Below are 25,829 nucleotides of genomic sequence, written 5' to 3' on the forward strand. Positions count from 1 at the left end.
ACAATAATAGGGATGCTAACACTATTATCACTGGGATTCTAATGCTCCAGTCATTGAGACACACAACACTAAGTAGCAGACACTATAGCAGCATAGTATCTGGGACTAGTCACTATTCTGTCTGTCCAACAATACAGACCCTGACACAACAGTAACTGTATCGTATAGAGTCATAGAATCATAGAGATGTACTGCAAGGAAACAGACCCTTCGATCCAACCTGTCCATGCTGACCAGTTATCCCAACCCAATCTAGTCCCACCCATATCCCTCCAAACCCTGGATTAGTGGTGCTGGAAGAGCACAGCAGTTCAGGCAGCATCCAAATAGCTTCGAAATCGACGTTTCGGGCAAAAGCCCTTCATCAGGAATAAAGGCAGTGAGCCTGAAGTGTGGAGAGATAAGTTAGAGGAGGGTGGGGGTGGTGAGAAAGCAGCATAGAGTACAATGGGTGAGTGGGGGAGGGGATGAAGGTGATAGGTCAAGGAGGAGAAGGTGGAGTGGATAGGTGGAAAAGAAGATAGGCAGGTCGGACAAGTCCGGGCAAGTCAAGGGGACAGTTACTGAGCTGGAAGTCGAGTTTGTTTCACGACATGGTTGAAGAGCTTCAGCGCAGAGGAAATGACCTGGGAGTGTCAGTGGGAGAGGGATTCCCTGTGATTCTTGTAGCCTGAAGCATGGAGAGATAAGCTCTTCCAGCACCACTAATCCAGAATCTGGTTTCCAGCATCTGCAGTCATTGTTTTTACCTCGTTGATTTTAACCCTACTGCGAATCCTCTTGCAAGGATGCCTGCCTTGAAGAAGTTTTCCTCCTCTCTCTACAAGAATCTCAGGGAATCCCTCTCCCACTGCAACTCCCAGGTCATTTCCTCTGCTCTGAAACAAACTCGACTTCCAGCTCAGTAACTGTCCCCATGACTTGCCCGGACTTGTCCTACCTGCCTATCTTCTTTTCCACCTATCCACTCCACCCTCTCCTCCTTGACCTATCACCTTCATCTCCTCCCCCACTCACCCATTGTACTCTATGCTGCTTTCTCCCCACCCCCACCCTCCTTAGCTTATCTCTCCATGCTTCAGGCTCACTGCCTTTATTCCTGATAAAGGGCTTTTGCCCGAAACATCGATTTCGAAGCTATTTGGATGCTGCCTGAACTGCTGTGCTCTTCCAGCACCACTAATCCAGAATCTGGTTTCCAGCATCTGCAGTCATTGTTTTTACCTCTTTTTTTTCCCTCCAAACCCTTCCTATTCATATACCCATCCAAATGCCTTTTAAATGTTACAATTGTACCAGCCTCCACCACTTCCTCTGGCAGCTCATTCCAGACACCTACCACCATCTGCGTGAAAAAACTGCCCCTTAGGTCTCTTTTATATCTTTCCCTTCTCACCCTAAACCTATGCCCTCTAGTTCTGGATTCCCTCACCCTAGGGAAAAGACTTTGTCTATTTATCCTATCAATGCCTCTCATAATTTTGTAAATCTCTATAAGGTCACAACATCTTTCTGATAAGAAGGAGAGCAGAATTGCACACAATATTCCAACAGTGGCTTGACCAATGTCCTGTACAGCCGCAACATGACCTCCCAGCTCCTGTACTCAACACTCTGACCAATAAAGGAAAGCATACCAAATGCCGTCTTCACTATCCTATCTACCTGCGATTCCACTTTCAAGGAGCTATGAACCTGCACTCTAAAGTCTCTTTGTTCAGCAACACTCCCTAGGACCTTACCATTAAGTGTATAAGTCCTGCTAAGATTTGCTTTCCCAAAATGCAGCACCTCGCATTTATCTGAATTAAACTCCATCTGCCACTTCTTAACCCATTGGCCCATCTGCTGAAGATCCTGTTGTAATCTGAGGGAACCTTCTTTGCTGTCCACCACGGCACATGCGTCCCAACGTTACGATATGTGGGTCTCCCATTGTAGCTGGGTTTCTGGAACCTCAATGCTACAGTATCGGGGATTGGGTGATGAAACCCTGAGAATACAGTCACAGCAATCGGAAAATCACAGCATCTGGGTCATTGATGAATCTCTCAAGCTTGACTTTATTCAGATCTTTCTCTAAGTTGTTATGATACTGCAGTTGAGAAATCTTGTACCTCATCTGCCAATGCTAGTCTGTATTTCTGTGAAATTTTTATCCTGACTATTGCTTCCTCTTTGTTTTCACATTAGTGAAGCTAGAGCAGCCTGTCTATCCCATCATACAAGCAGATCAACAAAACAGCCACTGTCTGATTATAAGCTGGACAATGAATATTAAACTGCAAATTAAATGCCAGTTGCAGTACAGAGAACATGGAGAGTCTGCCTGGAGACAGGTTAGTGCTGACCATATTGGGTTTTGGCCTGGGAGCATGTCAGGTGGAAGTCAGCTCCTGGCAATAATTAAGGGTTGCACTTCACTGAACTGGGAGGACTTTTGTACAGTGCTTTAAGCTTCTCACTTTTATTTTCACCAGATGGTGGCTGTCATCAACCAACTGCAGAAAGAGGAGCGCCTGTGCCAGTTGTCACCAGGCACTGAGTACCGAATCCGCCTGCGCTGTATGTTGTATGATACAACTCGATACTGGAGCGACTGGAGTGCAGAATACTTTGGACGCACTGCAGAAAGCCGTATGTACCGCAACCATCGCAGATAAGGCTATTCCTTTAGTACAGGAGAAAGTGAGGACTGCAGATGCTGGAGATCAGAGCTGAAAATGTGTTGCTGGAAAAGCGCAGCAGGTCAGGCATCATCCAAGGAACAGGAGAATCAACGTTTTGGGCATCAGCCCTTCTTCAGGAATGAGGAAAGTGTGTCCAGCAGGCTAAGATAAAAGGTAGGGAGGAGGGACTTGGGGGAGGGGTGTTGGGAATGCGATAGGTGGAGGGAGGTCAAGGTGAGGGTGATAGGCCGGAGTGGGGCGGGGGCGGAGAGGTCAGGAGGAAGATTGCAGGTTAGGAAGGCGGTGCTGAGTTCGAGGGATTTGACTGAGACAAGGTGGAGGAAGGGGAAATGAGGAAACTGGAGAAATCTGAGTTCATCTCTTGTGGTTGGAGGGTTCCCAGGCGGAAGATGAGGCGCTCTTCCTCCAACCGTCGTGTTGCCATGGTCTGGCGATGGAGGAGTCCAAGGACCTGCATGTCCTTGGTGGAGTGGGAGGGGGAGTTGAAGTGTTGAGCCACGGGGTGGTTGGGTTGGTTGGTCTGGGTGTCCCAGAGGTGTTCTCTGAAACGTTCCGCAAGTAGGCGGCCTGTCTCCCCAATATAGAGAAGGCCACATCGGGTGCAGCGGATGCAATAGATGATGTGTGTGGAGGTGCAGGTGAATTTGTGGCGGATATGGAAGGATCCCTTGGGGCCTTGGAGGGAGGTAAGGGGGGAGGTGTGGGTGCAAGTTTTGCATTTCTTGCGGTTGCAGGGGAAGGTGCCGGGAGTGGAGGTTGGGTTGGTGGGGGGTGTGGACCTGACGAGGGAGTCACGGAGGGAGTAGTCTTTTCGGAACGCTGATAGGGGAGGGGAGGGAAATATATCCCTGGTGGTGGGGTCCGTTTGGAAGTGGCCCCACCACCAGAGATATATTTCCCTCCCCTCCCCTATCAGCGTTCCGAAAAGACCACTCCCTCCGTGACTCCCTCGTCAGGTCCACACCCCCCACCAACCCGACCTCCACTCCCGGCACCTTCCCCTGCAACCGCAAGAAATGCAAAACTTGCACCCACACCTCCCCCTTACCTCCCTCCAAGGCCCCAAGGGACACTTCCATATCCACCACAAATTCACCTGCACCTCCACACACATCATCTGTTGCATCCACTGCACCCGATGTGGCCTCCTCTATATTGGGGAGACAGGCCGCCTACTTGCGGAACGTTTCAGAGAACACCTCTGGGACACCCGGACCAAGCAGCCCAACACTTCAACTCCCCCTCCCACTCCACCAAGGACATGCAGGTCCTTGGATTCCTCCATCGCCAGACCATAGCAACACAACAGTTGGAGGAAGAACGCCTCATCTTCCGCCTGGGAACCCTCCAACCACAAGGGATGAACTCAGATTTCTCCAGTTTCCTCATTTCCCCTCCCCCCACCTTGTCTCAGTCAAATCCCTCGAACTCAGCATCGCCTTCCTAACCTGCAATCTTCCTCCTGACCTCTCCGCCCCCACCCCACTCCGGCCTATCACCCTCACCTTGACCTCCCTCCACCTATCGCATTCCCAACACCCCTCCCCCAAGTCCCTCCTCCCTACCTTTTACCTTAGCCTGCTGGACACACTTTCCTCATTCCTGAAGAAGGGCTGATGCCCGAAACGTCGATTCTCCTGTTCCTTGGATGATGCCTAACCTGCTGCGCTTTTCCAGCAACACATTTTCAGCTCTATTCCTTTAGTACAGGCAACATACGTTCACCGAACAATCGTAAATGTACCTGGGACCTTTGATTATGCTCATCAGAGTAACACACTGAAAATCAAGACCTGTGAGAGTCATCACAAAAGTTAAACAATTTTAGAAAAGCACACAAAATTTCCCTATTTACTTTCAGAGCCAAATTGCCAGAAAGCATGGACCATGTCTTTGTACTCAACAAGACTTATTATTACAAATAAATAGATTCCAGTTATTAGATAAATAATGATGAATAATTGACATATCACTTGACTAATTAAAACTCTAAACCCCTGTAAACTCCCTCTCTACACAAGTAAACATACAACAGACCCACAAAACAAAGGAGTGGAAGAAAACAAATGGAGGGGAAGAATGGTAAGGGAAGTTCAGGCTGCAAGTCTCGTGTCACATGTAGGCCCAGCCAGGTTAGGGCAGCAGTTTCCTTCCAAGGACAAAGAATAAAGAAAATTTACAGCCCAGGTCCGTAAAGGAACTATAATGAATCAAATGGGTTTATCTGACAATCGACAGTGGTTTCATGGTCATCGTTTGACCCATAATTCAGGATTTTTAATTGAATTCAAATTCAATGATAAGCTATGTGTCTCTGGTGCCAAATATGATTGTATCCCCATTCCACTTCAGAATACCAATACATCATCTCCCACTTGAAATGTACTGACTGTTTGTCTGCCTATTTTTTTTTTGTTTTCATGCGTGAAACTTTTAAGTGCTCCACTACTTCCCAACTTGGTCCAATCCAGTACAAGAATTTGTGTTGGGTTGCCAAGAAAAGAGGAACAAGTCCGCAATCTTGTGAAATATCTGGCCTTGTTTCTTCTTATATGATGACTATATAGTTGCAAGTTGAGAACTCTGCAGCAACAGCTTTAATCCTTTTTTTATACATTTTGACTTGATCCTCCCTGTGACATACTCACGAGCTGCTCCCCATATCTGAACCACAAGGTTTAAGCAACAGTCTGTTCACCACATACTCTAATTTCTGCTTTAGACTGACTTCCTTCATTTCAACTGCACCTGCAAATCATCTTTTTGCAAATTTAACCCTTGTTACTGCTGTAGCTTAATCACACAATTTTCAATAAACTCCACAAATCCTCTCTTTTTGATTCTTCCCAAACAGAATCATACAAACAAAGCAAGCTAATAATAATATGTAAGTTGCCTAGAGTGTTGGATAGAACATAGAACATTACAGCGCAGTACAGACCCTTTAGCCCTCGATGTTGCACCAACCTGAGGAACCACTCTGAAGCCCATCCAACCTACCTATTCTCATCCATATGCCTATCCAATGACCATTTAAATGCCCTTAAATTTTGTGAGTGTACTACTGTTGCAGGCAGTGCATTCCACGCCCCTACTATTCTCTGAATAAAGAAACTTCCTCTGACATCTGTCCGATATCTATCACCCCTCAATTTAAAGCTATGTCCCCTCATGCTAGCCATCGCCATCTGAGAAAAAGGTTCTCACTGTCCAACCTGTCTGATTATCTTATATGTCTCATTTAAGTCACTCTCAACGTTTTTCTCTCCAAAGAAAACAGCCTCAAGTCCATCTGCCTTTACTCATAAGACCTTCCCTCCACACCAGGCAACATCCTAGTAAATCACGTCCAAAACCTTTCCAAAGCTTCCACGTTGTTCCTATAATGCAGTGACCAGTACTGTACGCAAAACTCAAAGTGTGACCGCACCTGAGTTTTTTTACAGGTACAACATGACCTCATGGTTCTGAAACCCAGTTCCTCTTCTAATAAAAGCTAACACACTGTACGCCTTCTGAACAACCCAATCAATCTGGGTGGCAACTCTCGGGGATCTATGTAACTGGACACCGAGATCTCTCTGCTCATTTACACTACTAAGAATCTTACCATTAGCCCAGTACTCTGCATTCCTGTTACTCCTTCCAAAGTGAATCACCTCACACTTTTCTGCATTAAACTCCATTTGCCACCTCTCAGCCCAGCTCTGCAGTTTATTTATGTCCCTCTGTAACCTACAACATTCTTCATCACTATCCACAACTTTATTGACCTTAGTGTTGTTTGCAAATTTACTAAGCCACCCTTCTATGCCCTCATCCAGGTAATTTATAAAATGATCAACAAGTCGACCCAAACCAGATCCTTGTCGTACACCACTAGTAACTGAACTCCCAGGTGAATATTTCGCATCAACCATCAACCTCTGTCTTCTTTCAGCTAGCTAATTTCTGATCCAAACTGCTAAATCACCCTCAATCTCATGCCTCCATACTTTGTGCAATAGCCTTGGGGAATCTTATCCAACGTCTTACTGAAATCTATGTATACCACATCAACCGCTTTACCCTCATCCACCTGTTTGGCCACCTTCTCAAAGAACTCAATAAGGTTGACTATCCCTAATTAAATTATTCCTTTTTAGATAATTATAAATCGTATCTCTACCAACCCTTTCCAACACTTTACCCACAACAGAAGTAAGGCTCACTGGTCTATAATTTTCAGGGTTGTCCCTACTCCCCTTCTTGAAAAAGGGGACAAATTTGCTATTCCCCCAGTTTTCTGGTACTATTCCTGTAGAATAGCACGGGTACAGCTTGGAGTTAGATACAGAATCAAACTCTATATACACTGTCCCCATGAAACACACCCTGGTCAGTACAGCACAGGTAACATACAGAATAAAGTTGTTGCTGCAGTATCTCCATCAAACACTCCAAGGACAGATACAACATGGGGTTAGTTGCAGAGTAAAGCTCAGTCTGCTCTTTTAAATTACGAGTAAAGGTCTCTCTACACTGTCCCCATGAGACTGTCCCCGTGAGAAATGTTTTGAGTTGCTCCCAGGAGAGGGACAATAGACAATAGACAATAGATGCAGGAGTAGGCCATTCTGCCCTTCGAGCCTGCACCGCCATTCAATATGATCATGGCTGATCATTCCTAATCAGTATCCTGTTCCAGCCTTATCTCCATACCCCTTGACTCCACTATCTTTAAGAGCTCTATCCAATTCTTTCTTAAATGAATCCAGAGACTGGGCCTCCACTGCCCTCTGGGGCAGAGCATTCCACACAGCCACCACTCTCTGGGTGAAGTAGTTTCTCCTCATCTCTGTCCTAAATGGTCTACCCCGTATTTTTAAGTTGTGTCCTCTGGTTCGGCACTCCCCCATCAACGGAAATATGTTCCCTCCTGCCAGAGTGTCCAGTCCTTTCATAATCCTATACGTTTCAATCAGATCCCCTCTCAGTCTTCTAAACTCAAGGGTATACAAGCCCAATCGCTTCAGTCTTTCCGTGTAAGGCAATCCTGCCATTCCAGGTACAGCACAGTGTTAATAATTAAGAAGTGTTCGTAAAAAATAATTTTAGAAGAGATATTAAAAGAAGTGGGGGAACATTTTAGACACCTTGACTATAATCTTTCAGAGTTTCCTGGATATAAGAGCTGTCCTCTGGAGTGAAACATTTCACCTATTACTCCATTTTTGAAAAAGGGTGAAAGAGGAAAACTAGTCAATTACAAGCCAGTTAGGCTAACATTCATGCTGGGGAAGTTTCTGGAGTCTATAATGAAGGATAGGGTAATTAAACACCTTTTAAATTTTCAGATAATCAGGGAGAGCCAGCCTGGAGGCATGAAAGATAGGTCATGCCTGACAAACGTCATTGAACATTTTGAAAAGGTGACTAACAGGGGAATGACTATGGATGTGTTTCCATGGAGTTCCAGAAAGTATTTGATAGTCCATTATAAGTGACTCTTTACTGAGGTAGATGCCCACAGAATTGTGGGCAAATTACTGACATGTGGGTATTTGGTTGAGTGGCTGACAAGAGAAAGTAGGGATAATAGTTAAGTAGGAGAAAATGAGGACTGCAGATGCTGGAGATCAGAGCTGAAAATGTGTTGCTGGAAAAGTGCAGCAGGTCAGGCAGCATCCAAGGAGCAGGAGAATCGACGTTTCGGGCATGAGCCCTTCTTTCTGAAGAAGGGCTCATGCCCGAAACGTCGCTAATAGTTAAGTACTCAAATTGGCAACCAGTGGCGTCTTACAAGGATCAGTGTTAAGGCCTCATAATTCACATTATTTATTAACAACTTGAATAATAGCGTAGAAAATCATATATCCAAAATTACGATAGCACAAAATTACAAAGGGATATCAATTGACAAAGTGAATGGCAAATGGAGTTCTATTTAAGCAAGTGATCCATTTTAACTTGAAAAGGATTGATCAGTATACTTTCTGGATGGTAGGATGTTAAATACAAGGAATGTCCATAGAGATTTAGAGATTCAGGTCAATAGATCTTAAAATGTTACAAACAGGTAGAGAAAATAATCAAGAAAGTAATGGAATGCTGGCCTTTACGTACACAAGGAAACAGAAATTATGCTGCAGTTATACAAAACTCTGATCACACCCTACTTGGTGTATTGTAAGCAGATCTGGACACCTCACCTTAGGAAGGATATATTGGCCTTGGAGGGAATACAGTGTACAATATAAGAATGATCCCTGGATTTTAGGGGTTAGGTCATGAGGAGAGATTATACAATTAGGCCTATATTTTCTGGAATTTAGAAGGAAAGGGGTGACCTGGTTCAAGACATCATCAGGTCAGTATAGGATGGATAAAGATAAACTGTTTCCACTGGTGGCTGATTCTCGAACTATTTTCTAGACATAGTCTGAAACTTAAGGCCAGAACTTCAGGAACCATGTTAGGAAGCACTTCTATACACAAAGGATGTGTAGAACTATCTTCAGTTGATGCAAGATCAGTTGTTAGTTTTAAATCTGAGGTAGATCAATTTTTGTTAAGCAAAGGTATTAAGTGATATGGACAAAGGCAGGTAATTAGGGTTAGGCCACAGATCAGCCATGATCTCACTGAATAGAGGAACAGATCTGATAGGCTGTATGGTCTACTCCTGTTCCTATATTCCGAGACATTTCCCTTTCTACTGTCTTGTCAAACACTTCCAGGTATAGCATGTAGTGAGATTCAGAGTAAAGCCCCCTCTACACCATCTGCATCAAACACTCCAGGTGATTAACAGAAAGGTTCACAGGCACAGCACAGATCCATGACACAGAAAAATCCTCATTAAACCTTGCTTACAATTTTCTGTTGTAGCTCCTGTGGGGATACCTGAAGTCTGGTGGCATTTTGAAGGTCCTGTTCAAGATGAAAACATGTACATTCGAATGTTTTGGAAAGTGAGTAACTTGGAGAGAGAATTTATTCATTTTATGCTGTTGTAGATGCCTATGTTGATTACAGGGACTGTGGAAAATCAGTCTTGAGATGTGACATGAGCTCAGTAAGGCTATGACTGATCTGGTTGTATCATCACATTACTGCCTCCACCCCAAAAAAATTGACCCTGCTCATTGTCAAAAAGCTAACCTGCTCAGCCTTTGAGAAACCTGCTTCCACCTCCATCTCTGTACCAAAAAATGTTCCGAGGAGCTTGAACATTGTTGGAGTTGCATCATTCATGCAAGTGAAGAGTATTCTATTATGCTCCTGAGTTGTGTTCTCAACCTTTTGAGAGTTAGGAAGTTAGCTACTCAACAAAGAATTCCTAGCTGCTGACTTGCTTTTGTTGTATTTATATAAATATTTATATTAAGTGAGGTTAAAATAAGTGGCTGCTGAGATATTGGATACATTGGTTGCCACTTTGCAAAATTCCTTATTTTCTGGAAAGGTGCCATCAGATCGGGAAGTAATGAATGTAAATCTTGTATTCAAGAAAGAAGGAACACAGAAAGCAGGAAGCTGCAGGTCAATTAGCCTAGCATCTATCAAATGTAGAGTACTTGGACTTCAAGAAGGCATTCAATAAGATGCCATACCAAGAGTATTGCATAAAATAAGAGTTAATTTGCTGGGTCAACATATTAGCATGGATAGATATTGGTTGGTGAATTGAAAACATAGGGCTGAATCTTCCATTTTAAAACCTAAATCCATGTTGCAGTTAAACTTTTGGATGGATTTGTGCTAAGTTCACCTCATTAATTGCCCACCACATCCCAAGGTGTTTGATTTCTACCCCATCTCACCAGGTTCTGTTTCCACAACAACCCAGCTCTCGGTAGATATCCCAGAATTTGCTGGTGTCCTTTGCTTTTACACCGTCTTTAAAAACCCGTTGTGCACTTGGAAAAGCACTATCAGCCCAGAGCTATCCTACATGGTTCCTTACATTGACTTCAGACAAGACGGACAGGGGAAATTGGTTCTCCACAATATGGGCAGGGTCCTGCTGAATGGGGGCCATGACACCAGACTATCCCAGCCTGCTCTGAGGTATTCACCCACATTAAAACAGTCTCAGCTGACTGGAGGAACCCTCAGTGCTATAGGAAGAAGGTTAAACATTCTCCCAGTTCTGCCTCCAGAAGGTTCATCATCTTCTCTCCTTTCATGTGAGACGTCACACTCACTTTGTGTCTGCTACTGAATCCATCTTCCAGCAAGGCCCATGTTCTACAACTCTCTCTATTGTCACAACTACTTCCCGAAGTAATCTCCCCCATCCCAAACTTCAGTACTACTAACCGTGCTGCCTGCTGCCTACCGCCTCACTTCCCAAACAGTAACAGCTGGGAGGGTCGTTGAGGCAGGAAACCTCACAACCTTTAAAAGGTAGTGGGACAAGCACTTGAAATGGCTTAACATTCAAGGCTACGACCTACAACTGGAAAGTGGGCAGATTTGTGTAGCTTTGGCAGTATAGACTTGACCAGCCGAAGGGCCTCTCCTGTCCTATATAATTCTATTTCAACTCCCATCATACCTGCCTCTATCTCATTCCAGGAGAGGAAAATGTCCATTAAGGGGAAGAAAGAGTCAAGATGGGTGTGTGCTGCCTGAGATTTGACTCTTCATCCTTTATGAGGTTAGGATCTGACTACCTGAAGCAGGGTCTGAACAAATATTGAAGGCACATTGTAGGCATCCAGGTAGGCCCAGAGTGATTGGATGCTGTTTTGGTGAGTGAAGAGTCTGGAGATACAGCCAAGTCCAGTCAATGAACTGATCATATGTTTCTGAGCACACAGTATCCTTGCTGCAGCATTACAATGAGTGTTACTGGGACAGCCTGAAGTGCAGCATTGATTTAGATTACTTACAGTGTGGAAACAGGCCCTTCGGCCCAACAAGTCCACACCAACCCTGCGAAGAGCAACCCACCCAGACCCATTCCCCTACATTTACCCTTTCACCTAACATTCCGGGCAATTTAGCATGGCCAATTAACCTAACCTAACCTGCACATCTTTGAATTGTGGGAGGAAACCGGAGCACCTGGAGGAAACACATGCAGACACAGGGAGAATGTGCAAACTCCACACAGACCACAAACTCCAAACTCCCGAGGCAGGATTTGAACCCGGGTCCCTGGCTCTGTGAGGCATCAGTGCTAACCACCGTGCCACTTGTGATGTGCACAAGTATCCTGTAAGTGGACTAGAGATGTGTTGTGAGGATTTTTAGAAGCTGGCACATGTCAGACTTCAATGTGGAGTTTGTGTGGTCAGTGACTGTGGAATGTGCCAGAGATGTTGTTGCCCAGAATTCATTTGGAACACATAGTGAGCTGACTCCACCAAATATTTACTCCGATATCCTGCCTTCCTGTTGTCTAGCTTGTTTGATGAGTTTGATAAAATTGAAGTGTGCACATTAATGAGGTGACTTGTGGCATTAACAAGACATTTAACAATCAATAACAATGGTCAAATGGCAAATAACTGCTGCCAAAACAGAATCTTTCCCATTGATTGTAAAAAGTATAAAAGATGGTGTGTGTTGCTTCTGATATTAGGTTGGTTTTGCTGGACTTTCTGTTCAATTCTGCCAAGTATTCCACCACTGGCTACCCTGTTCAGACCCTTAAGATTCCACCCAGCAAATGAATTAATATGTCATTTTCAGCTTGAGAAACTTTAACTAGATACCACAATGGTCAGCGCTGGGACCTCAACTATTTGCAATCCATATCAATGTCATAGAGTCAAAGGGATTCTAATTATAATTATAGTTCATGGAGTTGTAGAGCTGTACAGTACAGAAACAGATCCTTCAGTCCAAGTTTGTCCATGCTGACCAGATACTGAAATTAATCTAGTCTCATTTGCTAGCATTTGGCCCATGTCCCTCTGGTTCCACCACAGAATACACCAAATGGCCTCCTTCTTTAAAGACTGCAATTTCCCCATCCACATGGTTGATGATGCCCTCCAGCATATCTGATCCACGTGCCGCACCCCCACCCTAGAACCCCACCCCTCCAACCGCAACAAGGACAGAACTCCCCCTGTCCTCACCTTCCACGCCACCAACCTCTATATACATCGCACCAACCTCCGCCATTTCTGCCCCACCACCCTCCCCAGCCCTATCCGCTTTTCATAAAGACCGTTCCCTCTGTGACTACCTGGTCAGGTCCATGCCCCCCCAACAACCCACCCTCCCCTCCTGGCACCTTCCCCTGCCACCACAGGAGTTGCAAAACCTGTGCCCACACCTCCTGCCTCACCTCCATCCATGGCCCAAAAGAGCCTTCCACATCCATCAAAGTTTCACCTGCACTTTCACACATGTCATTTACTGTGTCCGTTGCTCCCGATGTAGTCTCTTCTACATTGGGGAGACAGGACACCTACTCGCAGCGCACTTCAGAGAACAAGTCCGGGACACCTGCACAAATTAACCCCACAATCCCATGGCTGAACACCTCAACTCCCACTCCCACTTCACCAAGGATATGCAGATCCTTGGCCTCTTCCAACACCACTACTTAACCACGCGATGCTGGAAGAAGAACACCTCAACTTTCGCCTTGAGACCGTCCAACCTCAGAGCATCAATGTGGACTTCACCAATTTTCTTATTTTCCCTCCCCTGACCTTACCCCAGTTCCAACCTTCCAGCTCAGCACCACCCTCATGACCTGTCCCACCTGTCAATCCCACCTATCCATTCCGCCCTCCTCTCTAACCTATCACCTTCACCCCCACCTCCATCCACCTGTTGTACTCTCAACTACCTTCCCCCAGCCTCACCACCCCCCCTCCCATTTATCTCCCCAACCTCATTCCTGATAAAGGGCCTTTGCCCAAAATGCCAATTTTCCTGCTCCTTGGATGCTGCCTGACGTGCTGTCCTTTTCCAGCACCACACTCTTGACACTAATTGTGCCTGAGCCAGGGTGAGTAAATTAGGGCAGTATTAGGAGTGTGTTAGTTGGGGTTGGGTTAGTGGTAGGTTCATCGGGGCAGAGTAAGGGATGGGTTCATTGGATCTGGGTTGGTGATAGGAGAAAGTGAGGACTGCAGATGCTGGAGACCAGAGTTGAAAAGTATGGTGCTGGAAAAGCGCAGCAGGCCAGGCAGCATCTGAGGAGCAGGAGAACCGACGTTTCGGGCTTATGCCTGAAATGTCGATTCTCCTGCTCCTCAGATGCTGCCTGGCCTGCTGTGCTTTTCCAGCACCACACTTTTCAACTCTGGGTTGGTGATAGGCTAATTGGGTCAGGGCAACAGATGGGTTAATTGGGGCTAGATTGGGGGTAGATTAATTGGGTCAGAGCAAAAGGAGAGTTAATTGGGGCTGGGTTAAGGTGAGTTATTTGGGCCAGGGTAAGGAGGAGGCTAATTGGGATAGGGATATAGTGAAGCCCTCCAGATGAAGGGCTTATGCCCAAAACGTCGATTCTCCTGCTCCTTGGATGCTGCCTGGCCTGCTGCGCTTTTCCAGCAACACACTTTTCAGTTCTGATCTCCACCATCTGCAGTCCTCACTTTCTTCTTTTTCTGTGAATATGCTACCTGATTAAGATGCTAGTGAAACCTGACACATTCGTAGAAGAAATTGTGGAAAGTTAAAAAAAAATCAGCTGATCCAGGCAGGTTTTGGCAAAGGTCACTTTGCTTTAGTTGTGAATTAATAGTCAATGTTTTGACAGGAACTGAAGAAGTCAGAAATGAATGGGAAGATCCGTGGCTACAGAGTGACATTTGGATGTGAACCTGACACCAATCATCCTGAGGTCACTTTGTGCAATACAACAAGTTTGAGCTGCAAAATCTCAACTCCGAAAGGAGATGGCAACATCTGTGTTCGTGCTTACAACGCTGCTGGGCACTCACCTGCTGCATTGCTGGCACTGCCAACTCTCCACCAGACAGGCAAGTTTCATACAGCACTCTATTGCCTCTTAATTCCGGTTGGGGGGGGGGTGCAAATTGTAGCGTCTGCATTCTATTCCACTGGGACCTGACAAAGAGAAGTTAGGAAGAAGAAAGAGCAAGAGAATGAGAGAAATGAAGAAATGGAAAAGATGGAGGAATAGGCCCAAAACATGGTCTGGGTTGGGAGGGTTTAAGAGTGAGGGTAATGTGAGGTGGCAGGGATTGGAAGGAAAGTCAAGATGACTCAGGTATGGAATGGGGCAGGAGATGTGGGCTGGAGATTGAGATTGATAAAATGAAAAGTATTATATAGATTCTATACAAATGGACAAACTCCTCCAATTCACCTGTTTTAGACTCCAGTTGTCAGAAAGCATTGTTCAGATTTCTGTACCTCTCAAGGATTACTGTTGCAAGTAAATAAACTCAAGCTACAGATAAACAATTATAAACTTGCGGAATATAACTGTGCTGGTTAAACTGCGAATAACACTTTATAAACTCACCCTGTGCACACATGAACACACGATCACTGATGCACATTACAACGACAAAGACATGAGTGTCATGAAGAAAGGAGAAAAAAATGAGAAAACAGTCCAATGGTCACTGCTCACAGAGTGTGTTGGCATGGTTTTTGTGATGTTCAGAATGCTGATTCTCATCTTTCTCTGGATACTCTCATTAGATTTCGGGATGCACAGGATGACTAGTTCATAATCATTTTAGACAATGTATTTAAAAAGGTGTTTTCTGCTGAGAACAGAGAGCTCCTGAGCTGACAAAGGTCTGAAACCTTTTGACATTGTCTCCAGCCGAAAGCAGTTCAGCTCACTGGGATCCAATCACTTAGCTGTTGACAGACAGAAGACCTTTGTTATCATTATCTGGTCACTAGTCCACATATCAATCAGCTACTCATTGCTTGCTGAATCTCCATTTGTACAGTCATTGTATCCAGTTCATCTGCAAACTAGATTCAGAGGAATACAACAATGCAACTTTGACCAGGCTCATCCATACCAACTAGGTTTCAACTGAAATAGTTAATTGCTCGCATTTGGTCCACATCCCTGTGATTTTTTCCTCTCCCCGTTTCTGACCAGATGTCTTTTAAATGCTGTAATTTACCTGTCCTCACCACTTCCTCTAGCAGCTCATTCCATATATGCCACCATCCTCTGTGTATTAATAATTGCCCCTCAGGTCCCTTTTAAACCTTTCCCCTCTCACTTTAAACCTATGCCCTCTAGTTTTAGACTCCCCTACTCTGGGAAAAACCTTTGACTAGTCACCATATCAGCCACTTGGGGCAGTCAGAGTCAGAATCCTCTCCTCATCAGATCAGAATCTGTCTAGGTTCCTTAAGCTTACAGAACAGAAAAATGGTCCTTTGACACATCAAGTATGTGCTGCTGAAAAAAAGCTACTTAACTATTCTAATTCCATTTTCTAACACTTGGCCAATAGCTCTGTATGCCTTGGCACCACAAGTACATCTAAAATGCCATCATGGTTTCTGCTTCTACCACCCTTCCAGGCAGTAGATTCCTACTTCCCTCTGGGGTGGAAACAGTTTTTCCTCACAATTCCACTAACTGTCTGCCCCTTAACTTCAAGCTATGTCCCTCTGGCCATTGATCTCTCCATTAAGAGGAAACATTTTTTCTGTTTGCATCTCAGTCATATACTCTCAATCCCCTCTGCTCTAAGGAAAATAACCCCAGTCTGTCTAAACTCTATGTAAGTGAGACTCTCCAGCCCAGGAAACATCCTGGTAGATCTCAAATTCAGCCTCTCCAGTGCTCTGACATCTTTCCTTTGATGCCAGAGCTGCACACAATACTCCAGCTGTGGCTTATTGTGGGTTTCTTCCTGGAATGAGAGAGGTGCAGATATAAAGGAAGGGAACTTCTGCTTCAGGGCAGAGGATGGGGTGAAATCCGAATGAGTACTTTGTGTCAATCTTCACCCAGGAGAAAGAAATGGAGGATAATGAGATTGATGTGGAGCATACTAAAATACTTGGGCATTTTGAGATCAAGAAAGAAATCTTTTGAAGAACATTAAAGTGGATAAGTCCCCCACAACCTGATGGTATGTACCCCAGGTCATTGAGAGATGCAAGTGAGGAGATTGCTGGGGCCATGTCCAAGGTCTTTGTATCATTGCTAGTCACTGGAGAGGCCCTGGAGGACTGACAAGTAGCTAATATTGTTCAAGAAGGGAAATAGGCACAATCCAGGAATCCATAGTTGGTTGGGAAGCTTTTGGAAAGAATTCTTCAGGACAGGATTTCCACACATTTGGAAAAACATGGCTTAATTAGGGACAGAGCATGGTTTTGTGTGGGGCAGTCATGTCTTACTAACTTGATGTGATTTTTTTTGAGGTGATGAAGGTGATCAATGAGGAAACCACCACAGCGACTTGCCTGCTGGATTCAGAATGGCTTGCCCACAGAAGACAGAGTGTAATGGTGGAAGGGTATTTTTCTGCCTCAAGTTCCATGATGAGTGGTGTTCTGCAGGGATCTGTACTGGAACCCCTGCTGTTTGTGTGATATATAGATGACTTAAATGAAAATATAGGTGTGTGGATTAGTAAGTTTGCAGATGATAAAAGATCAGTGGAGTTATGGTTAGTGTAGAAGGTTGTCAAAGGATACAGTGGGATGTAGATCAGTTGCAGATGTGGTGGAGAAATGGGAGATGGAGTTAGTACAGGTAAGTGTGAGGTGCTGCACTTTGGGAGATCAACTATTAAGGAAAAGAATACAGTTAATGGCTGGACCCTAAACATCATTGATGTAGAGAGGGATCATTGGGTTGAAGTCCATAGTTTCCAGACAGTGGTCACACAGTAGATGAGTTGGTAAAGAAGGTGTTTGACATGCTTGTCTTTATTGGTCAGAGAATTGAATACAAGCCTCTATATTGCAGCCTTTTAAGACTTTGGTTAGGGCACACTTAGAGTATTGCATTCAATTCTGGTTACCACATTACAGGAAGAAAATGAGCACTTTGGAGAGTGTGCAGAAAAGGTTTACCAGAATGCTGGCTAGATTAGAGGTGCGAAAAAGTCAGGTGGTTTTCTCTGATGTGATGGAGGCAGCGGGGAGACTTGATAGATATCTATAAAGTTATGCGATGCACAGGTAAGATTGATAGTCAGAATGTTTTTGCCAGAGTTGAAATGTCTAATACTAGGGGGCATGCATTTAAGGTGAGAGGGAGGGAAGTTTTTTGAGAGTGGTAGGAGTCTGGAACGTGCTGCCAGGGTAGTAGAGGAGGCGGATATGATAGGTGCATTTAAGGGACTTTTATATAAGCACATGAATGTCAGGAATGGAGGGATATGGACCAAGGGCAGGCAGAAGGGATTTGTTTAATTTGGTGTCCTATTTGGCACAATATCATGGGCCTGTTCCTGTGCTGAAAATGGATGGAATAGCTGTTATTTTTGGTGCAGGTGGGAAGTTGCCCCAAGCGACTGAGTCGGCAGCACAGAGGGCTTGCAGAATGTGTGGATAACAGCAATGAGGCAGATGTTGTGCATAATAATGAGGGTGGTACAGCATGAACCTTTTTGGGAGGTTGATGCAGTAAACAGTCTGAGCTCTTAGAGTTATGGTGGAATTTAGCTGGCAATGGTCACTGACATTCTTCACCAGAGGGCTGTCAAAGCTGCATCATTAATATATTCAAGACTGAGACAGATTTGAAATGAATAAGGGAGTCAAGGGTGATAGCGAAAATGTAGAATTGAGGTGTATCAGATCAGCCACGATCTCATTGAATTGCAGGGCAGACTCTATGGGCTGAATCACTTAAATCTGCTTCTGTGTGTTATGGTCATTTTCTCCAGATGGATAACCTAGGTGATAACTCTGACATAGTCCTCTAACATAGACATAGACCTCTCTGCTGGTCCTGGGGTAAGAGAAAGTCCTGCTTTTTCATTGCTGTCCATCAGTTCCTCTAGGACCCTGTCCACAAAATGAGACACCAATCTCCCCTTGTCTGCCATATCCAACTCTCTTCCCAGCCCCTCCCCATCCCTCCCACTGCTCCCTGCCACCAACTGGATTAATTCCTCTTATTGACCGACCAGGTCATACCCCGTACCTGTCTTCACTTTTCCCCACTTCACCACCCTGCCCCTGCCTCCCCCTTTACCCTCAGCTCCCCCCACACTCACCCTCCATCCTGAAGAAGGGTTACACCCGAAATGTTTACTTCTACACCTCCTTATGCTGTCAGGCTTGCTGTGTTCTTCCAGCCTCCTGTCGGTTGTCAGGGCAGTCCCAGACTGACGATGCTTATCTGGATGCATAGCAGCCTCTTAAAGATGACCTAGGGATGTTAGTTATTTCTGAGATATCCCAGCAGTAGTTAGTCATTCTGGTAATAGCAGGTGTTAGGATGAGGTGAGAATCACATGACAGGTGCCAAAGGGGCCGACTCAGAGTCCTTAATCAATTTAGCAAATTTGGTGAGATGACATGAGAAAGCACTCTGGGTCACATGGAGAGAAACGTTAAGATGCATAATGTAGATATATACAATGCATGAAGTAAAACAGTTTTGCAACAGAACACCCACAAAAAATGTATGCATGTCAGGTGCATTCTTCAAGTGAGAACCAGGTCAAATACAACAGATTGTGGGGAAGGGGGGATGGTGAGGAGTAAAGACTGGTAAAAACAGGATTTAGAATAGGGAAAGCAAAAACCTTCCACTGGTATGCAAGTCGTAAGAAGTGAAGTGGATAGTATTTGGGACAAAGATGTGCTGCAAAAGCTTAGAATATTTGTGTCAATGTTTACTAAGCAAGAGGGTTTTGACAAAAAAAAGTTAAAGATAAATTTGTAGAGATAATCAACAGAGTGAAAATTGAGAGGGAGGAGATACTAGAAAAAATGGCTATCCTTCGAGAATAACTCACGTTATCTGGATATTTTGCGTTCTCTATTACCGAAGCAAATGAGTCCAATGACAGTGGAAAAACTTGCCAGAATCTTCCTTGATGCCTTTGATTTGGGGGCAGTGCAAAAGGATTACACAGTTCAAAGTTTGTGAGAAGATTTGTAGCTTGGGTGCTCATTGTTGTGGTTCTGTTCGCCGAGCTGGGAATTTGTGTTGCAGACGTTTCGTCCCCTGTCTAGGGGGATGCCACTTAGACAGGGGACAAAACATCTGCAACACAAATTCCCAGCTCAGCGAACAGAACCACAACAACGGATTATACAGTATCAAATATAATACTCATATTCATGAAAACAGGGAAGGACAATCCGAACAATTACTGATCAGTCAGTTTAACATCACTAATATATTAGCGTTTAGCAATTCCACCTTTCAAATTGAGAATGACATCTGTCAAACCAGATCAATTTTCAGATCCCTATGAATAATATTACAATGCCTGCTTTCACCTTCCAGTCAGTGGTGTCAAAACCTCTGTGCTTCAATATGCCTTTCATTGGGTTAGTCAACGACAGTCAGCAAGGATTTCTAAAATGCTTAATTAGAACAAAGAGCCAGAGTATGCAATTTGGCCTTTTCAGCCTGCTCCACCATTTAGAGTCAGATGTACAGCATGAAAACAGACCATTCAGTCTAAATTGTCCATGCCAACCAGATAACAAAATTAATCTAGTCCCATTTGCCAGCACTTGGTCCATAAACCCTTCCTATTCATGTACCCATCCAGATGTCTTTTAAATGCTGTAATTGTATTAGCCTCCACCACTTCCTCTGGCTGCTCATTCCATATGCTCCCATTGCCTTCTGCATGAAAAAGTTGCCCTTTAGGTTCCTTCTAAATTTTTCTCCTGTATTTCTGGGCTCCCCCACCCCAGGGAAAAGACCTTGTCTGTTTACGTTCTTCATGACCCTCATGACTTGATAAAGCTCCAATTTCCTTCTTAAATTTAAATTTACTCAATGTCCCAAATGTACAGTAGGACAGTGAATTCCACAGATTCTTGACTCAGTGAGAGCAGTAATTTCTTCTCATCTCGGTTTTAAATCTGCTACCTCTTATTCTAAAACTGTGGTACCATTATTCAGGAAGGGAACAAGGAATAAATCGGGAAATGGCAGGCCAATGAAGGGGAAACTATTAGATGCAATTCTGAAGGACAGAATTAATTTGCTTTTAGGGAGGCATGGATTAATCAAGATAAGTCAGGATAGTTTTGTTAATGGGAGGTCATGTCTGACCAATTTGATTGAATTGTTTGAACAGTTGACTCGGTGTGCGGATGGGGGCAATGCTTTTGATGTAGTCTACTTCACTTTAGCAAGGGTTTTGATGAGATCCTGGCTGGGATACTGTCAGCATAGGTAAAAGCCTAATGGGATCCAAGGAAATTTGGCAAACTGGATCCACAAATGGTTGAGTGACAGGAAGCAGATGATGATGGTTGGTGGGTGTTTTTCTGACTGGACATCTGTGTCTATTAGAGTCCCACAGGGATCAGTGCTGTGGTCCTTGCTGTTTGTGGTTTAAAATCAATGACTTAGACTTGAATGCAGGAGATTCAATTAGCAAGTTCACAGATCATTGAATTGCAGTATCCCCACAGTGTGGAAACAGGCCATTTAAACCAACAAGTATATTTCAGTATTCACCAGAGAGAGGGGCCTTGTTGAAAGTGAGTACACCATGCACCAGGTTAATAGGCTTGAACAGATTGATATTAAGAAAGTGGATGTGCTGGAAATTCTGGGAAGCATCAAGATAGGTAAGTCCGCAATGCCAAACCAGAGCATAGAATCATAGAATAGAATCCCTACAATGAGTAAACAGGCCATTTTGGCCTAACAAGTCCACACTGACCCTCCGAAGAGTATTCCACCCAGACCCATTCACTTAATATTATACATTTCCCCTGATTAATGCACCTAATGTACACATCCCTGAAAGCTATGGGCAATTTAGCATGGCCAGTTCAGCTAACTTGCACACTTTCAGATTGTGGGAAGGAATCAGAGCACCCAGAGGAAACCCATGCGACACAGGGAGAATATGCAAACTCCACATTGACAGGTGTCTGATATTGGAATCAAACCCAGGTCCCTGGTGCTATGAGGCAGCAGTGCTAACCACTGAACCACCATGCTGCCCAAATATCCTTGGTTACTGTGGGAAGAGAGGAATGAGATTGTTGTGCCTCTGGCATCCTCGCTGTACATGAGGGCAGTGCCGAATAATTGGAAGGAGGCGAATGTCGTTCCTTTGTTCAAGAAAGAGAATAGGGAAGTCTCTGGGAATTACAAACCAGTCAGTCATGTCTGTGGTAGGCGAGGTACTGGAAAGGATTCTAAGAGATAGGATTTATAGCTATTTGGAAAAACATAGTTTGATTCAAGATAGTCAACATGGCTTTGTGAGAGGCAGGTCATTGCCTCACAAGTCTTATTGAGTTCTTTGAGGATGTGACGAGACAAGTTGATGAAGGTCGAGCAGTGGATGTGGTGTGTATGGATTTCAGTAAGACATTTGATCAGGTTCCCCACGGTAGGCTCATTCAGAGAGTTAGGAGGTACAGGATACGGGGAAATTTGGGCTGTCTGGATACAGAATTGGCTGGCTGGAAGAAGACGGCAACTGCTAGTGGATGGAAAGTATTCCGCCTGGAGGTTGGTGACCAGTGATGTCCTGTAGGGATCTTTTCTTGGGCCTCTGCTCTTTGTAGTTTTTATAAATGACTTGGATGAAGAAGTGGAAGGATGGGTTTGCTGATGACACAAAGGTCGGTGGTGTTGTAGATAGTGTTGAGGGCTGTTGCAGACTACAACAAGACATTGACAGGATGCAGAGCTGGACTGAGAAGTGGCAGATGGAGTTCAACCTGGATAAATGTGAAGTAATTCATTTTGAAGGTTGAATTTGAATGCTGAATACAGGGTTAAAGGCAAGATTCTTGGCAGTGTGGAGGAACAAAGGGATCTTGAGGTCCATGTACAGAGGTCCCTCAAAGTTGCCACCCAAGTTGATAGGTACAAACAATGACTGCAGATGCTGGAAACCAGATTTTGGATTAGTGGTGCTGGAAGGGTACAGCAGTTCAGGCAACATCCGAGGAGCAGCAAAATCGACGTTTCGGGCAAAAGCCCTTTACCCAAGTTGATAGGGTTGTTAAGAAGGGGTATGGTATGTTGGCTTTCAATAACAGGAGGATTGAGTTAAAGAGCCGTGAGGTTTTGCTGCAGCTCTGTAAAATGCTGGTTGGACCACACTTGGAATATTGTGTCCCGTACAGGTCGTCTCATTATAGAAGGATGTAAATGCTTTACAGAGGAGGAGATTTACCAGGATGTAGCCTGGATTGGAAGGTTTGTCTTATGAAGAGAGGTTGAATGAACTCGGGCTTTTCACACTGGAGAGAAGAAGAAAGAGAGGTGTCTCTCATGGCCCTCCAGTTCAGCCCTTCCTCCCATTTGCAGAGTTGATTCGGGCGTGACTCAGCAGCTAAGCACCAGAAACATTAAGGGACAAGGGACGTTAGAGTCGATATCTTGTGATATGGTGAAAATATCCCAAATTTTGGACCGGGAGGCTTGGGTTCAATTCACAGCTAGAGCAGCAGAGAGCGGCGGGAGCTGGGCGGAAGTGAAGTCGGAGCGCAAAGCTGGTCGGGAAGGTAAGTGATTGTTATTTGAGTGGATGTGTTCTAGACCCCAGGTCCTACAAAGTAGGGCCTCCCTCCCACACTCCTCCTCTAACCTAAATTAAAGGTCCACAGACTTGCCCCAAAAAGAGGGTCCAAGGAAGTTCCTGTGGATTGAAGAGTGAGGCTTTAGCTCAGGAGTCTTTGACAAGGAGGTTGAGTGAAGTGATTATGCCAAAGTTGAAGAGGGTGAAGACATGACTGCCAAGCTGGTTCAGTGTGCTAAGTGCTTGATGTGGGAGGTCAACGACTCTGGTGTGTCTGGCTCGTATAAGTGTGGAAAGTGTGTGCATGTTCAGCTACTGACAGAGCATTTTGCAGCACTGATGAAAGAACCCGAGGACCTTAGGCTCATCCGAGAGAACGAGATCTCTCTGGACAAGACCTTTAGCGAGGTTATTACACCGACCATACCAGAAAAGAGCAGACGATGAGGAAGGCAGAGAGGAGACAGGTGCAAGAGACCCCGGGGGAAGTACCTGTCAGGAACAAGTTGAATCTTTTGGAAACAGCAAAGACAGATGACACTGCCAGTCTGCGAGGTGGCCAGGTCTGTCAATCAAATGTTGGCGTGGAGACAGAGCGGAAGAGTCAGACATTGCACAGAGCCGTGATAATAGGGGACTCCATAGTGAGAGGAACTGACAGGGGTTTTTGTGGCAGCAGGCGAGACTTAAGGATGGTGTGTTGCCTTCCTGGTGCCAAGGTTAAAGATATCACAGAGTGCAGGAAATCCTCAAGGACAAAGGTGAAGAGCCAGAGGTGGTCGTAAATGTCAGCACAAATGATGTCGGGAAGAAGAGGAGGAACATACTACACGGGGACTTCGGAGAACTAGGAAGAAGGCTGAAAAGCAGGACGTCCAAGGTGGTTATCTCTGGTTTGCTTCCAGTTCCTCAGGCTGGTGAAGCCAGAAACAGGGAAATAATGGACTTGAACGTGTGGCTGGAGAACTGGTGCAGGAAGCAAGGATTTAAATTCTTGGATCACTGGTTATGTTTTGTGGTAACCATAAATGATACAAGAGAGATGGTTTGCATCTTAATAGGTTAGGGACCAGCATTCTGGCAGGCAGGTTTGCTACTGCAACACAGCTACGTTTAAACTAAGTAGCGGGGGGGAGGGGACAAACTGGGTGTTTAAGAAGGAAATTGAAGGGAAAGTTAGAACAAGGGAAGTCAAGAAAGACAACTGTATCAATGAAGCAGAAAACTCAAAAAGGGATCATGCTGTAAGGTTGAGTGAAATAGGAGTTGATGGGAAGGGTGAGGACAGTAACAAATTTAAAATACTATATATGATTGCACGAAGCATTAGAAATAAGATGGATGAGCTTGAGGCTCTTTTGGAAATTGGCAGATATGATATTGTGGGGATAACTGAGACGTGGCTTCAAGTGGACAGGGCCTGGGAAATGAATATTCAAGGCTATACGTGCTACCGTGAGGACAGACTGATGGGCAGAGGTGGTGGGGTGGCCATGTTGGTAAGGGATGATATTCAGTCCCTTGTGCGGAGGGGACCCAGAATCAGGGGATGTAGAGTCAGTGTGGATAAAGCTGAGAAATTCTAAGGGTAAAAAGACCCTCTTGGGAGTTATCTACAGGCCCCCAAACAGTAGTCTGGATGTCGGATGTAAGTTGAATCAGGAGCTGAAATTGGCCTGTCGCAAAGATGTTACTACAGTTGTTATGGGGGATTTCAACATGCAGGTAGACTGGGAGAATCAGAATGGTATTGGACTTCAAGAAAGAGACTTTGTGGAGTGCCTCTGAGATGGATTCTTAGAACAGCTGCTGCTGGAGCCTACCAGGGAGAAGGCAATTCTGGATCTGGTGTTGTGCAATGAACCAGAATTGATCAGGGACCTCGAAGTGAAGGAGCCATTGGGAAGTAGTGACCATAATAAAATAAGCCTCAATCTGCAATTTGAGAGGGAGAGGGTACAATCAGAAGTGACAATATTTCTGTTGAATAAAGGAAACTATGGAGCTATGAGGGAGGTGCTGGCCAAAGTTCAATGGTGCAATACCTTAGCAGGGATGACAGTGGAGGAACAATGGCAGATATTTCTGTGTATAATGCAGAAGATGCGGGATCAGTTCATTCCAAAAAGGAAGAAAGATCCTAGGAGGAGGCATGGGTGGCTGTGGCTGACGAGCGAAGTTAAGAAACATATAAAGTTAAAAGAGAAAAAGTATAACATAGCAAAGATAAGTGGGAAAACGGAGGACTGGGAAGCTTTTAAAGAACAACAGAGGATTACGAAGAAGGAAATATGCAGAGAAAAAATGAGGTATGAAGGTAAACTGGCCAAAAATATAAAGGAGGATAGTAAAAGCTTTTTTAGGTATGTGAAAGGCAAAAAAATGGTTAAGACTAAAATTGGGCCCTTGAAGACAGAAACAGGGGAACAAAGAAATGGCAGAAGAATTGAATTGGTATTTCAGATCTGTATTCACTGGGGAAGACACAAGCAATTTCCCTGAGGTAACAGTGGCTGAAGGACCTGAACTT

The 25,829-nt window shown here is 44.7% G+C and overlaps 1 protein-coding gene across 4 annotated transcripts in view; it reads left to right on the forward strand.

Moving 5' to 3' along the window:
- The window catches only part of LOC140453703 (granulocyte colony-stimulating factor receptor-like), a 216,682-nt gene that overhangs the window by 112,882 nt on the left and 77,971 nt on the right, over positions 1 to 25,829 (forward strand). For all 4 annotated transcript variants that reach the window (XM_072548659.1, XM_072548658.1, XM_072548660.1 and 1 more), the window contains 4 exons: positions 2,194 to 2,339; positions 2,481 to 2,637; positions 9,561 to 9,643; positions 14,407 to 14,629. In XM_072548659.1, coding sequence (XP_072404760.1) covers positions 2,194 to 2,339; positions 2,481 to 2,637; positions 9,561 to 9,643; positions 14,407 to 14,629 — 609 coding nt within the window. The remainder of the gene's footprint in view (positions 1 to 2,193; positions 2,340 to 2,480; positions 2,638 to 9,560; positions 9,644 to 14,406; positions 14,630 to 25,829) is intronic.

This window comes from Chiloscyllium punctatum, chromosome 27, assembly GCF_047496795.1.
Source record: "Chiloscyllium punctatum isolate Juve2018m chromosome 27, sChiPun1.3, whole genome shotgun sequence".
Lineage (NCBI taxonomy): Eukaryota > Metazoa > Chordata > Chondrichthyes > Orectolobiformes > Hemiscylliidae > Chiloscyllium > Chiloscyllium punctatum.